This window comes from Lates calcarifer, unplaced genomic scaffold, assembly GCF_001640805.2.
Source record: "Lates calcarifer isolate ASB-BC8 unplaced genomic scaffold, TLL_Latcal_v3 _unitig_3786_quiver_2994, whole genome shotgun sequence".
Classification (NCBI taxonomy): Eukaryota; Metazoa; Chordata; class Actinopteri; family Centropomidae; genus Lates; species Lates calcarifer.
The window spans coordinates 1-14,205 of record NW_026116528.1 but is presented as its reverse complement, the minus strand read 5'-3'; the positions used below and the strand labels follow the sequence as shown (position 1 = coordinate 14,205).

Below are 14,205 nucleotides of genomic sequence, written 5' to 3'. Positions count from 1 at the left end.
TGTCAGATTGTACCTTCACATCTGCACAGTTGAATCTTTGCAGGAAACCTTCTCCTCTTCACCTGCTGCTGTGTGTTTCCCTCTCAGACCGTCTGTCCCATCAGGCTCGGATTTCGGCCTCCGTCAACGCCATGAGAATCCTCAACACGGCACCGAGGTGGAGGCTGCTGTAGCTGATGCTCTGGTATGAATTAATACTGATGAAATAAGAACTGATGGATTGTTGATGTTGCACAGTCCTGCAGTAATTTCCTCTGTGCTCTCTCCTCCTGGACTTTTTGTAAATCCCAGCTCTTAGGAGACTCGAGGAATAAGGTACAAAATAAATCTGCTTCAGGAGTTCATCCACTCTCTCAGTGCATGAAGAGCATGAACATTGACATTTATATAAATAGTGAGGCGGTTGGTTTGTAGCGCTTTGCTCAGGGAAACTCTGTATAACCTCATCCATCACACCACAGCATCAGAAACCTGCATGACTGACTCTGTAGCTGCATGGTAGATTTTCTCAAAGCTGTACTTCTGAAGTCACGACTGCACGCTGACGTTCCTCCTCAGTCTCGTCCGTAAACCTCACTGTCTTCTCTCCTCTGACTCGCGGAGGCCGGTGAGCGGCGTTTGAGTCGCCGGGCATGTACTCGGACGACGACGCCAACAGCGACGCCTCCAGCGCCTGCTCGGAGCGCTCGTACAGCTCGCGCAACGGCGGCATGGCGCCGCACTACCTGCGTCAGACGGAGGACGTGGCGCTGAACCACTGCGCCAGCGCCAACTGGTCTGAGAGGAAGGAGGGACTGCTGGGACTGCAGAACCTGCTCAAGAGCCAGAGGATGCTCAGGTGGGTGTAGTGAGGTCTGACACTGGCTGCTGTGGTTTTAAACTCCTCACAGAGTGAATGACAACACGCTGCTCTCTCTCTCTCTCTCTGACAGTCGTGTGGAGCTGAAGAGGCTCTGTGAGATCTTCACCAGGATGTTTGCAGACCCTCACAGCAAGGTGAGATCCAGCTGAGCCTCTGTAAGACACTGCACCTTTCACACAGCCTGTACGCCCAGACTGATGTTGGTGAACATCACGGTGAAGCAGCTGTTTCTGTTGTCTGTGGGGAGTGGCTGAGCATTAATTAAACTTAAAGGATAACTCCAGGATTTTTGAGCCTGGGCCTTCTCATTTCAGGTGGTACAAACTAACAGAGTGTGTTTTTTTGTTGCATGCCTCCTCGCTGCTGTGGACTCTAACAAACACCAGAGAGTAAGTGTTTACTCACCTTCTGATCAACCCGGCTGCTCACCTTACCACACCTCACTGTCCTGTTCTTTGTCTTGTTTCCCTGCTTGTCTCTTCTCCTTCCCTCCGACACGTTCCTGCTCCACCTCTCTGACGCCTCTCCTCTCCTACCCATCATCCCTCTCTCTCTGTACCAGGTCTTCAGCATGTTCCTGGAGACGCTGGTGGACTTCATCGTGCTGCACAGGGACGACCTGCAGGACTGGCTCTTCGTCCTGCTCACCCAGCTGCTGAAGAAGATGGGGGCTGACCTCCTGGGCTCCGTCCAGGCCAAAGTCCAGAAGGCTCTGGACGTCACCAGGTTAGAAGCAGTGTAAAATCTCTGGAAGCAGACTGCAGCGGTTATATTTCCTGCATTCACCGGCGCTGCGTCTCTTTATTTTCACCTGTCCTCCTTCAGAGAGTCATTCCCGTATGAGCAGCAGTTCAACATCCTGATGCGTTTCATCGTGGATCAGACGCAGACGCCAACCTGAAGGTGAAGGTGGCCATCCTGCGCTACATCGAGGCTCTGGCTCGCCAGATGGACCCTGCCGACTTTGTCAACTCCAGCGAGACCCGCCTTGCCGTCTCGCGCATCATCACCTGGACCACCGAGCCCAAGAGCTCCGACGTCCGCAAGGTAGGAGGTCTGGTCGGTGTGGAGCTTCAGTGCCACCTCCATCTTCCCTCAGAACATCTTTTAAATGTCATTGCTGTCTTCCTTTATTTGTTCTTTGTTTCATTTTCTGTTTTCACGTCTTGATGGTTTTTTTTTTTTCCACTCGTCATTTCTGGTCCGTCAAACCCCCAGACCCTTCATAACTGGGCAGGGGAGGATTTCTCAGGCCGACCCAGCACCGTGGCCTCTCTGCCTGGAGAGGGCAACCTGGAGGAGAGGTGCAAGCAGGTAGAATCTCCATCAAACAGCATGACCGGGGTGTATAACCTGCTCTAACCCAGCCTGAGCTGTCAGGGAGCAGCTGTCAGTCTGCAGAGCCGGAGTCTGAAAACGCTCAAAATAACCTGACAAGTGGGAGAGCTGTGTGACATTAACTGCTCGGTTTGATCTCAGCAGTTTCAGAGTCATGTGATGGTACAGCTGGTTACATCAGGAAACATTCATTAGATGTAGCTACAGTATGTGCATGACGTGCAGTTTTAACTCTAAGACTAACTGTGAAAGTTCTGCATGGTTTTTTTCTGTAAACCTTCACTACATCTGAATTTATCCTGAAGAAGCTTTGAGCAGAAACTGTTATTTTCCAGCTTTTGCTAAACTTACTTTTCATTTTTGAGCTGAATGGATCTGCTGCACATTCACTGCCACAGATATGCTTCTTAACATGTAATTTATTGTGATAACTACTGACTGCTGAGTCTGCTTCTGTTGTTTTATTCATTTTTAAGAAAGCCCAACAAGGGTGGGATGTTCTTAGGGAGCGGTCAGGCAGTCTTCAAGGATAACTGGTATTTTTGTGTGTCTGACAACATTATGAGAGGATTCCTACAGAGACAGAGCTTTTTATTAAAGAGGAAGATCCTTTTAGTTTAACCAGAAACATCTCTATATATCTCTACCAGACTCCATTGACAAAAACAGTGATTTAACCAGGAGCTGCTGGAATACCACTGCCTCCATCTGTTAGTGTGTTTGTGTTACTGTGTGGTAAAATCCCTGTTTTTGTCAATGGAGTCTGGTGGCTTTGAAAAGAGTGATAATACAGCTGTTTTTAGACGTAGAGATGTGTTTCCTGTTGCTGTTACTGCCCTCCCCCTGTAAGATTTGTAAAGTGAATCCTGTCCAAATGAGGTTTTTTTTATTTTGGAGGTCAAATTATTTGCGGCACGCAGCAGAGGCCAAACGTTTTCTGGACACAGGAGGAAGTCGCAGTGATAAATCAAGTGACACTTGGTGTGTGTGTGTCTGTGTGTGTGCAGGCGGCCCAGGTGGTGTTGATCGCCCTGTTTGAGCTGAACACACCTGAGTTCACCATGCTGCTGGGAGCTCTGCCCAAAACCTTCCAGGACGGGACCACCAAGCTGCTGCACAACCACCTGAGGAACGCCAGCGCCAACAGCGGCATCGTCATGGTAACACACAGTCTCGACTTACACAGGAAGGGGATTGAATGCTTATTTATAAACAGCTGTATATGTGTGTGTGTGTGTGTGTGTGTGTAAAGCCAGTTGTGTGTTTTGTCGACCTTCAGGCGTCTCCCAGTAACTCTGCGGGTCGGACGCCTCCTCGTCAGCCCAGCAGCCGCAGCAGCCCGCTGACCTCGCCCACCAACTGCTCCCACGGAGGGCTCTCTCCCAGGTAACACTCCCCACTGCCGCACACACCTCCAGTCTACACAACACAACACTGACAACAGGCTGCAGTTATTTTAGCCACATGAAAACTGTTACAAACAACTTTATCTGGTCTTCTCCACATCAGAGCTGTGTGTGATTTTATCCAAACTGATAAAATTCTTGCATCTGCAGCTCATCTCCATCACAGCTCCACAGTCATTTGGACATTTTTTAAGCACCAGAAAATGTTGCCTGTGCCGTTTTGAGAGAATTTTGAATCCTAGTATGAATACAGACTGACTGTACGATGCTTCACACCTTTATAAAACACTTTAAATGAGCTGATCTCAGAGCAGACACCAGCTACACTGAAGGTTTACCAGCATGATACTGGTGCCAGTTATCCCCCCGCCCGAACTAACTCTGACTGAGAACAGTGCTTCTCCTTATTTTCCACTTTTCTCACATCTCTATCTTCTCTCTCTCTGCTCCTCCTCCTCTTCTTCTTCCTCCCCTCTCCTCCCCTCCTCGTCCTCCCCCGGCTGGTTTGCAGTCGCCTGTGGGGCTGGAGCGCAGACGGGCTCTCCAAGTTCCCTTCTCCACCTTTCCCCTCCCCTCTACCTCCACCCACTGCCCACTCCTCCCTCAAGGCCCTGCGGCGAGCTTACTCACCCAGGTAACCCCACCCCCTCCTCCTCCTCCTCCTCTTCCTCCTCCTCCTCCTCCTCTTCCTCCCTCTTCTGGGGTTTCACAGTGTTGCTGGGTGCTGAGCTAAAATCCATATCTTTAATATCTTTTTAAATACAGTTGTGCACAGTATAGTTAGTTTGTGTTACTGTGTGACTTTCAGTGGTGGAAGAAATAATCAGATACTTTACATAAGTAAAAGTACTCTGCAGTACTCACACTGCGAAACCCTTTAACCTCTGACTCACCTACAGTCTCACCTGTCGTCACTTCTGCTTTGCTGCAACAATTTGTGCCTTCATCTGCTCAAATTGTTGTTCACTGTCCATCTGTTCGCTTTCTGTTTTTACCTTTGCTCTGAAGTGAAAGTGCTCAGGTGAGGAAATGTGCATCTCTCTGCTCGACTCACCTGTTTGTCTCTACCTGTGTTGGTTCGTCAACATGCACCGCTATGCACGTGCACTGTAACACATTGTGGTGCACAGAAAGACTGCAGGTCCTCTGACTGTATGGTGCTGCCTGTTTTTCTAGTCATGGACAAAACCTGGAGGGTTTTAGACTTCTGAATCCATTTCTTTATTGACAATTGTCTTTAAAGTTTTAAAACATTCAAGAATGGAAAAATAATTTATGATTTGTACATGTAAAAACTCAAACTAGTGAAGTTTCATTTTGTTAGAATTTGTTGGGATTGTTTGTCCATGTTCTGGGAAAGTGTCCTCAGTCATTATTCACTAAAACTCAGTGCTAATCCACGACCATAACATGATTTTGGATCAGCACATCTGTCTGAAAAGAGTTCTAAGGAACCACAAGGAGCTTGTGAAGGTTCCTCTGAGAACTCCATCCAAAAGGTTTAACTTTTTACTTACAAACTGTCTCCCTCAGATCGTCTGTAGCAGCTCTCCTGTGATTACATTTTCTGATGAATCTGTTTATCTCCCTCCCTCCTCCCACGCTGCAGTATGCTGGAGTACGACAGTGAAAACCTGAACTCAGAGGAGATCTACAGCTCTCTGCGCGGCGTCACCGAGGCCATCCAGAACTTCAGCTTCCGCAGTCAAGAGGACCTGATGGAGCCGCTGAGGCGGGACGGCAAGAGGGACGGCATGGTGAGAAAAGTGAAATGTTTGTAACGCTCATCTGTGTCGAGCTGTTGGAGTTTTCTTTACAAACTCTGATGGTCGTTCTTCAGTCTGGAGTCGGGGCGTCGTCAGACTCTGACCCTCGGCTCGGCGGTGACGTGGTGGAGGGCGGACGCACGGCTCTGGACAACAAGACATCACTGCTGAACACTCCTTCGCCGCGATCCTTCTCCGGCCCACGCTTCCGCGACTACAACCCGTACAACTACACCGACAGCATCAGCACGCTGGACAAAGCTGCTCTGAAGGAGGCGCTGTATGAGGACGCTGTGGAGCAGCTGAGAGAGGGTGAGACTCTGCTCTCTTTGGTGTTTATGCGGTTAGTTTGTCACGTTGTGTTTTTAAACTGAGATGTTTTCTCTGCTTCCTGTTGTTGTCTGCAGGCCGCCGACAAGAAAGTGTTGAGAACAAGATCCTGAACCCCAAAAGCTTTCCCGGTAAAGACATGAGACAGAAGACCAGTTTAAGAGATAAACACTTAGATCTCCAGGATGATGCATCATCTAAAAGATAAACGTGTGAATTTATGTAGCTTCTTCTGAGGAGCGTTAAAATACCAAAATGTCTGCTCAGCAGAATGATGACTTCTTCTCTTCGTCTGTTTATGTTCTGCTTGATTTAAACCTGAACTTCAGACTTTTCCCATCGTCACACTCCCTCACTGCAGCACAGAGGTGTTGACATAGTAACACTCCACTTAAAATTCACATAGAACATGTGAAGTGTTAAACAACTAGAGTGAATGTGTGATGAATAGAGCTTTGAGAAGCTACATTAAAGTCCTTGTGGTTGACATTTGCCCTCCACCTGTAGCGGGTCCGGCAGAGCAGCTGGAGCTGGTCGGGGAGCTGCTGAAGGAGCTCTCTCAGGGCCAGGCGGGGGAGCGGGGCCCTGAGGAGCGACGGGGGACCCTCCTGGAGCTGCTGAAGGTGGCCAGAGAGGACAGCCTGGTGGTCTGGGAGGAGCACTTCAAGACCATGCTGCTGCTGCTGCTCGAGACGCTGGGAGACAAAGATGTGAGGACACAAGCCGCCCCAGCTCATGGTGATCATGTTTGTAGAAAACTCCCTGTAAGTCATTCTGATCTGACTCCTGTCTCTCAGCACACGATCCGGGCTCTGGCCCTGCGAGTCCTAAAGGAGATCCTGAGGAACCAGCCGGCCCGCTTCAAGAACTACGCCGAGCTCACCATCATGAAGACGCTGGAGGCCCACAAAGACTCGCACAAGGAGGTTAGAATCAGTTGGGCTGTGTACACGTCTGATTAAGTGATTCCCAGTTTAGAAAGGCTGCTGTGATGCTACGTCATGCTCTCTTTGTTCTGCTGTGGCTGGTGAAGGTGGTGCGGGCGGCGGAGGAGGCGGCCTCCACGCTGGCGGGCTCCATCCACCCGGAGCAGTGCATCAAGGTCCTCTGTCCCATCGTGCAGACGGCAGACTACCCCATCAATCTGGCTGCAATTAAGATGCAAACCAGGGCCATTGAACGCATCACCAAGGAGCCGCTGCACCAGCTGCTGCCTGACATCATACCTGGACTGCTGCAGGTGAGACAAACAGGAATAAAACGGTCGCTGCAGTCGTGTTTGTTTCAGTGTGTCACTGAGTGTTTTGTGCTGCTGCAGGGCTACGACAACACAGAGAGCAGTGTGAGGAAGGCCAGTGTCTTCTGCCTGGTGGCCATCTACTCTGTGATTGGAGAGGAGCTGAAGCCTTACCTGGCTCAGCTGACCGGCAGCAAGGTACACACTTCCCCTGCCTTCTTTTTTATCAGCAGCAGATTCCTGACACACACTGGAACATGGTGTCAGAGTCAGTGTCAGCTCTCAGGTTTGAAAATATGTGAAGTATTGTTGCCTGCTTCACCTCATCAATTATTCATTATTATTTTTGAAAAACTGCATAATTGATGATGTTAATAAGATTAGTATCATGATGGTGTATCATGACAGGAAATGGGCGAACAATATACTAAAAGCATCCACAATACAACTGAAGTGGCTCAACACAGGAAAACAGAACTCCATACACCAGTTTTCTGAAAAAAAATTTAAGATTAAAGTTGTAAATTTATTAGAAAAAGGAGCAGGAAGGTTTAAAGATGAGTGTGAATGTTTCAGGGAGGGTCTCATCGTTGCCTCTGAGGTGCAGTCCTCTAACCCCCCTGCTGTTTCCCTCCAACAGATGAAGCTGCTCAACCTGTACATCAAGAGGGCCCAGACCTCCACCAGCAACAGCAGCAGCTCCTCCGACATCTCCTCCTACTAACTCCCACAGCACACGCTTAGCTCTCAGCCTCGCCTCAGCACAGAAACCATTTCATTCCACCGGCTGATCTGAAGTCGCTGCAGATGGGATCATGATGATTTAGATGCTCTCTCTAGGACCAGGCCGACATTTCATTCCCTCAGCTGCTGATGGAGCTGAAGTCGTCTCGAGGAGCTCGTCCTGTCCCAGCTCCAGTTTCCAGAACATCTCCCCATCCTCTTGAAATCATTTTTTGGGAGGGTAAGGTGATCCTGGCAGCTAAGACGTTTTCATAAAGACCCAGGCCCTGTACCTGAACCTCCACACTACCGTTAGAGTCATGAGCCTTAAGACCTCATCTTCCATTGACGTACTATGGAACCAGTGTGATTGAAGACCTGTTTTTAGAGGCTGTGTGCCTGAAACCAACATCCCCTCTTCCTCTTTGCTCCTCATGTCACCATCACATTGACTTAACAAATCCTATTTTAATCCATCGAGTGGATTTAAGGTGATCTGTGGAGCTGAAACATGTTTGTGAAAGTCATCCGAGCATCGAGACCTGAAGGACACAAGGTGAGTTTGAAGTCATGGAAGAATTGGAGAATCTTTGCAGTGTAACTTCCTTCCTCTCAGTGCAGGAGGAAATCTGTGGCTATCAGTATTTTTATTCATTTTAGTACCTTTTAATCCACTTCTTTGAACAATTTATTTGCTTTGACACATCAAACCTTATCTTATATTGAATGTAAAGAGCTTTGAATGACCGTGGATCTCACCTGTGTTTCTCCTTCCTAAAACTACTGCCTCATTGTACCTGGTGGATCAATCTTAAAGGAATTGGAATATTTTCCTGTTTTTTAGCGTGCATTTGGTGAATTTTGAGCCGTGTTGAGCTTTTAAAGAAAGTGGCACAATAGTCTTTTAAAGGCTGAATTCAAGGGTCCATCTGAAGATTCATGTCTAAAATTATGGGCTTTGATTTTGAAATTTGGCTGACACCTCACAAGACAAGAGGAGGATTGTATCAGCTGGTCAAAATGTGAAATCCAAGTTCATGTTTATATTAAATGATCATTTGGCTGGCCAATGATTTTAAGCACTGCAGATATTTAAAAAAAGTTTTATTATTTTGGGCCCAGAAACCAGCAGAAAATATCAGCGTTATTGTTTCAGAAAAAAAACATAGTATGCAAAATAGGTTTTTACATATGAAGGAAAGAAGGACTTTATTTGATCTGTGTGAAACTTATCAGCTGAATTTCCGTTTAAGTCAGTGATGAATAATTGACTTTCTAAAATCTGTATTTCCATTTCTTTATTAATTTTTTTTTTTTTTTTAACCTGGATTGAAAAATGTAAAATGGAAATTGGATGTTTTTGCTCAGGGTTTAGATAAACCCTTTAAATAATGCTTGTGTTCTCATATACATTTCCTTTACTAAGGGCTGAATGATTATATTATATATTCAAGTTATGATTTGAAATCCAGGAGCTACAATACTAATTGCACATACTTTAATTAACAGTATTTTATGTAGGAGTTGCAAACTTGCCAAGTGTCACGGTAATAATAAAGCACTTCATTAATGAATAACTAATTGTACATTAAAAATAATAATTAATGCATTTCTTTACAAACTAATTTATTAATGTATAATGCCCAAAGTGTCATAGAAAAAGTTAATAATATTTTTAGATTAATACATTTATCTGTAAACACTTTTAATCGTACATTTAGTTAATTGTTCAACTAATGAAACCCTCAAGCGCTATTTCCGTGTCACGTGATCTTTTTTTCTTTCATACGTCTGACGCGGCAGATGAAAGGGGAAAAAAAAGCCGACAAAGAAGGAGCTTCTGTGTTTGACACTCGCACCGCACTTGCCAGGAGTCGTCGCTGCGGAGTTAACCCATATTTTACCGAAAGGTAAGAAGCGATATAATAAAATTAATTGGCGTAAATGACGATATGTCAAGCTTTGGACTGTTAATTAGCCTGACAATGTTGAGTTCTTTAGATTTAGCGAACGCTTGCTATCAAAACTAGAATGTAACGTTAGGTGCTAACGTTCCTGTCATGGCATTTAATTTTGGCTAGTTCGTTATTTCAATTTTAAATTTGCTCGAACGTTAGTGACGTCAGGGTTCGAACGTTAACTCCTGATAGTTCAATTTCTAATAGTGTCTAATGCTAATAGTATCACAACTGGCTTCTGTGTTTGGCACTCGCACCGCACTTGCCAGGAGTTGTCGCTGCGGAGTTAACCCATATTTTACCGAAAGGTAAGACGCGATGTCATAAAATTAATTGGCGTAAATGATGATATGTCAAGCTTTGGACTGTTAATTAGCCTGACAATGTTGAGTTCTTTAGATTTAGCGAATGCTTGCTATCAAAACTAGAATGTAACGTTAGGTGCTAACGTTCCTGTCATGGCATTTAATTTTGGCTAGTTCGTTATTTCAATTTTAAATTTGCTCGAACGTTAGTGACGTCAGGGTTCGGACGTTAACTTCTGATAGTTCAATTTCTAATAGTGTCTAATGCTAATAGTATCACAACTGGCTTCTGTGTTTGGCACTCGCACCGCACTTGCCAGGAGTTGTCGCTGCGGAGTTAACCCATATTTTACCGAAAGGTAAGAAGCGATGTCATAAAATTAATTGGCGTAAATGACGATATGTCAAGCTTTGGACTGTTAATTAGCCTGACAATGTTGAGTTCTTTAGATTTAGCGAATGCTTGCTATCAAAACTAGAATGTAACGTTAGGTGCTAACGTTCCTGTCAAGGCATTTAATTTTAGTTAGTTCGTTATTTCAATTTTAAATTTGCTCGAACGTTAGTGACGTCAGGGTTCAGGGCTCCTGATAGTTCAATTTCTTTATGCTAATAAAATATTATTAGCAATGCTAATAGTGTCACAACGACGACATAATTAAACAGTTTTCTTTTGGGTTTGTGTTGGAAAAAGACACTGACACTAATTCATGAGACAGTGGTGGAGACATTTAACTGTAACGGGCTTGTGTCAAGACGTAGACACCGTAGCCTGATGTTTAGCAGCGTAGCGTAGCGATAATATTGTCTTACAGTGGGACCAAAGACGTTTGCATAACTTCCCCTTGAAATAATAAGACCGCTGTTAAAATGTTTCACACATGCTCTCTTTAAAAATGCCCAGATACCCACTGTTCTTTGCTTTGTTTTCACAGTTTATCTTAAATCATTTCTGTAAATAATGTTTCTTTTTCCATTTTTCAATCCACTGCGCCAAAGGCAGAAAATTGAGGGAAAAAAGAGCCCAAACTTTTAATATCACAATGATTTAACTGACAAAAATGAACATTTTACAAGGTGATTTCAGTTACCCACCTTTCTATTATTGATATAAATGGAAAATCAAATTGATGAGCTTCACATGGACCTAATTTGTCATCTATACATACATATATATATATTTGAAAACATGCAGTAGGTTTTTAATGGCTGTCAAGAACTGAAAGGTCACAGAAGAAACAATGGATAAACATTTTGGGAAAATGAAAGAAAACCACTGAAATGACAGCACCTGCCTTTTTATCTGAAGGATGTGAATTTAAAGTCTCAGTTCTGATTAAACTGGGAGTTTATTGGTTTTTTTATGTCTGCTGTCAAGTCAAGACTACTGTGATTTGTTGAGTTTCATTCCAAAATACTTTAATATACAGGATATATGTTAAAAGTAATAAAAATTAATCTAAAGGTCAACATGAAGGTCTAAATGTCTCAAAAATAGTCTCAGTATTTAAATTTCTGATGGTTCTGTCAGCAGTAATCTGATAATTAGTGGTTAAAGCTTCAGTTGTGCTGATGCTGACAAACTGTCACTGTGTTTTTATTTTGAAGAGATGGTTTAACAGTTGAATTGTTTTGGGAAGAAACTCCTCTGTATCAGTTGTTCCTAAATTGAATGTAAGACTTCAACCTTTAAAATGTGAAATATCTTAGCAAATGATAAATAGGCAATACCTAAATCAGACAGAAAGATTGACAATCTTAATGATTATATGCTACTAAAAGGCAAGCGACAGTGGTAATTGATGAATCGTGAAGTGCCAGTGTGAAGAGGGTTCCTGCTGAAAATGAAAAGAGAACAAAAGATTGTTTGATGTTTGGACATTAGCAATAAACTCTGAGAAATCCAGTTCGGATTATCACGTCGAAGCACTGTAAATTTCCATTGTGTTCCTCCTTTGAGACGCTCTCGCTGGTCAATGTACAGAAGTGTCAGTTTTTTAAAAATCGCACCTATAATTAAATGTTACTGCTGCTTATTATGATACTAACAAACGCGCCTAATAACTCCAGTATATGTACTGTATCTCAGCAGAAAGGTTTAGGTACAGTTACCATAATGGAAAACACACCTGTTGCATGAACACTGAAATTATTAAATCCTCTGGCAGGTTGAGCTTCCCTGGTGCTAAACTCTGCCCATCTGGCGCACGAGGCAAGTCCAAACAAATGCTCCAGAGGAGATTTAAGACTAGTTTGACTTTGTGGGAAAGCACTAGTTTGTTTTCTTGCCAAGAGTTGGATAAGATTTTATTTTTTATAATATAATTAATATTTTAATGTCTTTATGCAGTATATGAAGCTACAGACAGTTAGCTGAGGGACTGTACCTGAACCTCCCTTTGTTTTTTTTTTTAACAAAGCCCAGGAGTGGAATTAACTTTACCTTACAAATTGTGCATTGTGTTTAGCCAGCATTTAATAGAAGATAAGTTAATTATGTACAATATATTTAACTTTATTGCAGTTCTGTTATAGAATAAGCCTGGTATTTTTGGGTGTAAATGATTAATAGGGACAGAAATATTGGGAATCAGTGCAGTATCAGTACCAGACTCCATTGACAAAAACAGGAATTTTACAAAGCAGAACACAGGAGCTGCTGGAATACCACTGCCTCCATCTGTTAGTGTGTTATGTTAACTGCTAGTCTGGTTTGTTCGGTCTTCACTGCACCCCACAGTAGAAATCATCTGACACATAGCCTCAAGTTTTTGCACAAACTAAACAAACAAGGCTGTTTCTAGTCTTTGCCCTCTAGCTCAGTCTTCTCTTCTAATTCTTGGCAAGAAAGCGAATCAACAAACTCCCAAAAATGTCATGATGTGTCTTTAATGGGACACGAGAGCCCAGAGAGTGAAGGATGCTGTTAGTGAATATTTCCAGGCCTTACTTTATCTCTTCAAACACATTACTTGGACTGTTAAATGTACTGTACCAGTGCCCGTTGTCGTTCTTCTCAGTTGTGAGAAGTTGGCAATTTGATAGAACTTGTTCACTCTGGACTGAATGTTCCTCCAAAGCCGATGAAGTCCTCCGCAGCATGTCGTCCAGTATCAGTGATCCAGTGTTAGCCTGCTGCAGTTTAGGCGACTGAAATTAATTTCCCTTTACTTTTTTTGTACAGTGTGACTTAAAACTACAGCTTCTAAAATCTGTCTGCATGCGTACTCCACAGGAAGCGTAGGATATTTCTGCCTGTGTTGCCGTCAAATGTAGTTAGTTTGACAAAAGCAGTCGAGCAAAAACTCCAAATTTAAGAGAAATGTACTTTTGATTTCTGAATGTGTGCCTTTGGGTAAAGATTCCTGGCAATATACCTGGTTGTCCTGTACAATACTAACCTGTACTAACACTACAACACACTGCTTCTTAAAGTGGACGTAATGTGAGAACAAAGCGTTTTAATGAAGAGATGCAGTGCTGTAAATAAGCTTCAAGCCAGAGGTGAAATGGCAATATTTTCCATTGAGACCACTCACAATGCATGGCTCGCTTTTTTTTAGGTTATTAGTTTTATTTCATGCTTCACAATATTTATATTATGTTTTATTTTCCTGTGTATGACTGTATATATTTACATGTTTGGTTCTCTTTCACCTGTGATAGACTTTGCAGAACTTGAAATAAACTATCAGACTTCTATCTTCTTTTGTCATTTCTTTATCTGTTTTACTAATGTTTTTGTACTGTACTTTTTAAGGTACAACCTTTATTTAGTTAAGGCTTAAAGTGCAGGATTTTTGCTTGAGTATTTTACTTAAGTAAAAGGTGAGAATACATCCTCCACTGCTGTATGTTCTACATGTGGAGCTTCCTGCGTAGTTTGTGCCTGGAAAACTACAATTGTGAACTGCATTGCACTTGCATGAAAAATACACTGTGTTTGAAGGTAATTTGAGAATTAAATTTTTTTCCAGGTCTTTCCCACTCAGATGCTTTGCCTGCTTTTAAAGTGTGCTGATATGAAGGTTTTTTAGGACTTTTAATATTGTTTTGTGTGAAATAGTTTGACCGACAGTTGCTGTCACCATCAGAAACTAAAATCCAAAAATCCACCACCAGATGGCGGCCTAAACACACGATTAACCAGGCTGCCACTGTGCATCCTTATTAATGGTGGTTGAATTATTTTATTGATCACTTATCTTTAAATATGTCAGTTTGAGGTTATGTGTTTATCACAGGTTCATTCTTTGGTTAATGTGATGAATTCTGACATT

General features: G+C 43.5%; 1 protein-coding gene across 1 annotated transcript; it reads left to right on the top strand.

Moving 5' to 3' along the window:
* Positions 1 to 612: 612 nt before the first annotated feature.
* On the top strand, positions 613 to 11,861 carry LOC108894703 (CLIP-associating protein 1-B-like; the record flags this gene model as incomplete). The annotated part of the gene is given in 16 exon segments (XM_051068271.1): positions 613 to 838; positions 933 to 996; positions 1,425 to 1,588; positions 1,688 to 1,755; positions 1,758 to 1,909; positions 2,081 to 2,176; positions 3,208 to 3,360; positions 3,480 to 3,586; positions 5,216 to 5,363; positions 5,447 to 5,684; positions 5,780 to 5,833; positions 6,210 to 6,412; positions 6,500 to 6,628; positions 6,736 to 6,942; positions 7,021 to 7,137; positions 7,580 to 11,861. Coding segments are annotated over 16 exon segments (2,210 nt in total), but the record flags the coding sequence as incomplete, so codon positions are not given.
* Between the last annotated feature and the right edge of the window lie 2,344 nt (positions 11,862 to 14,205).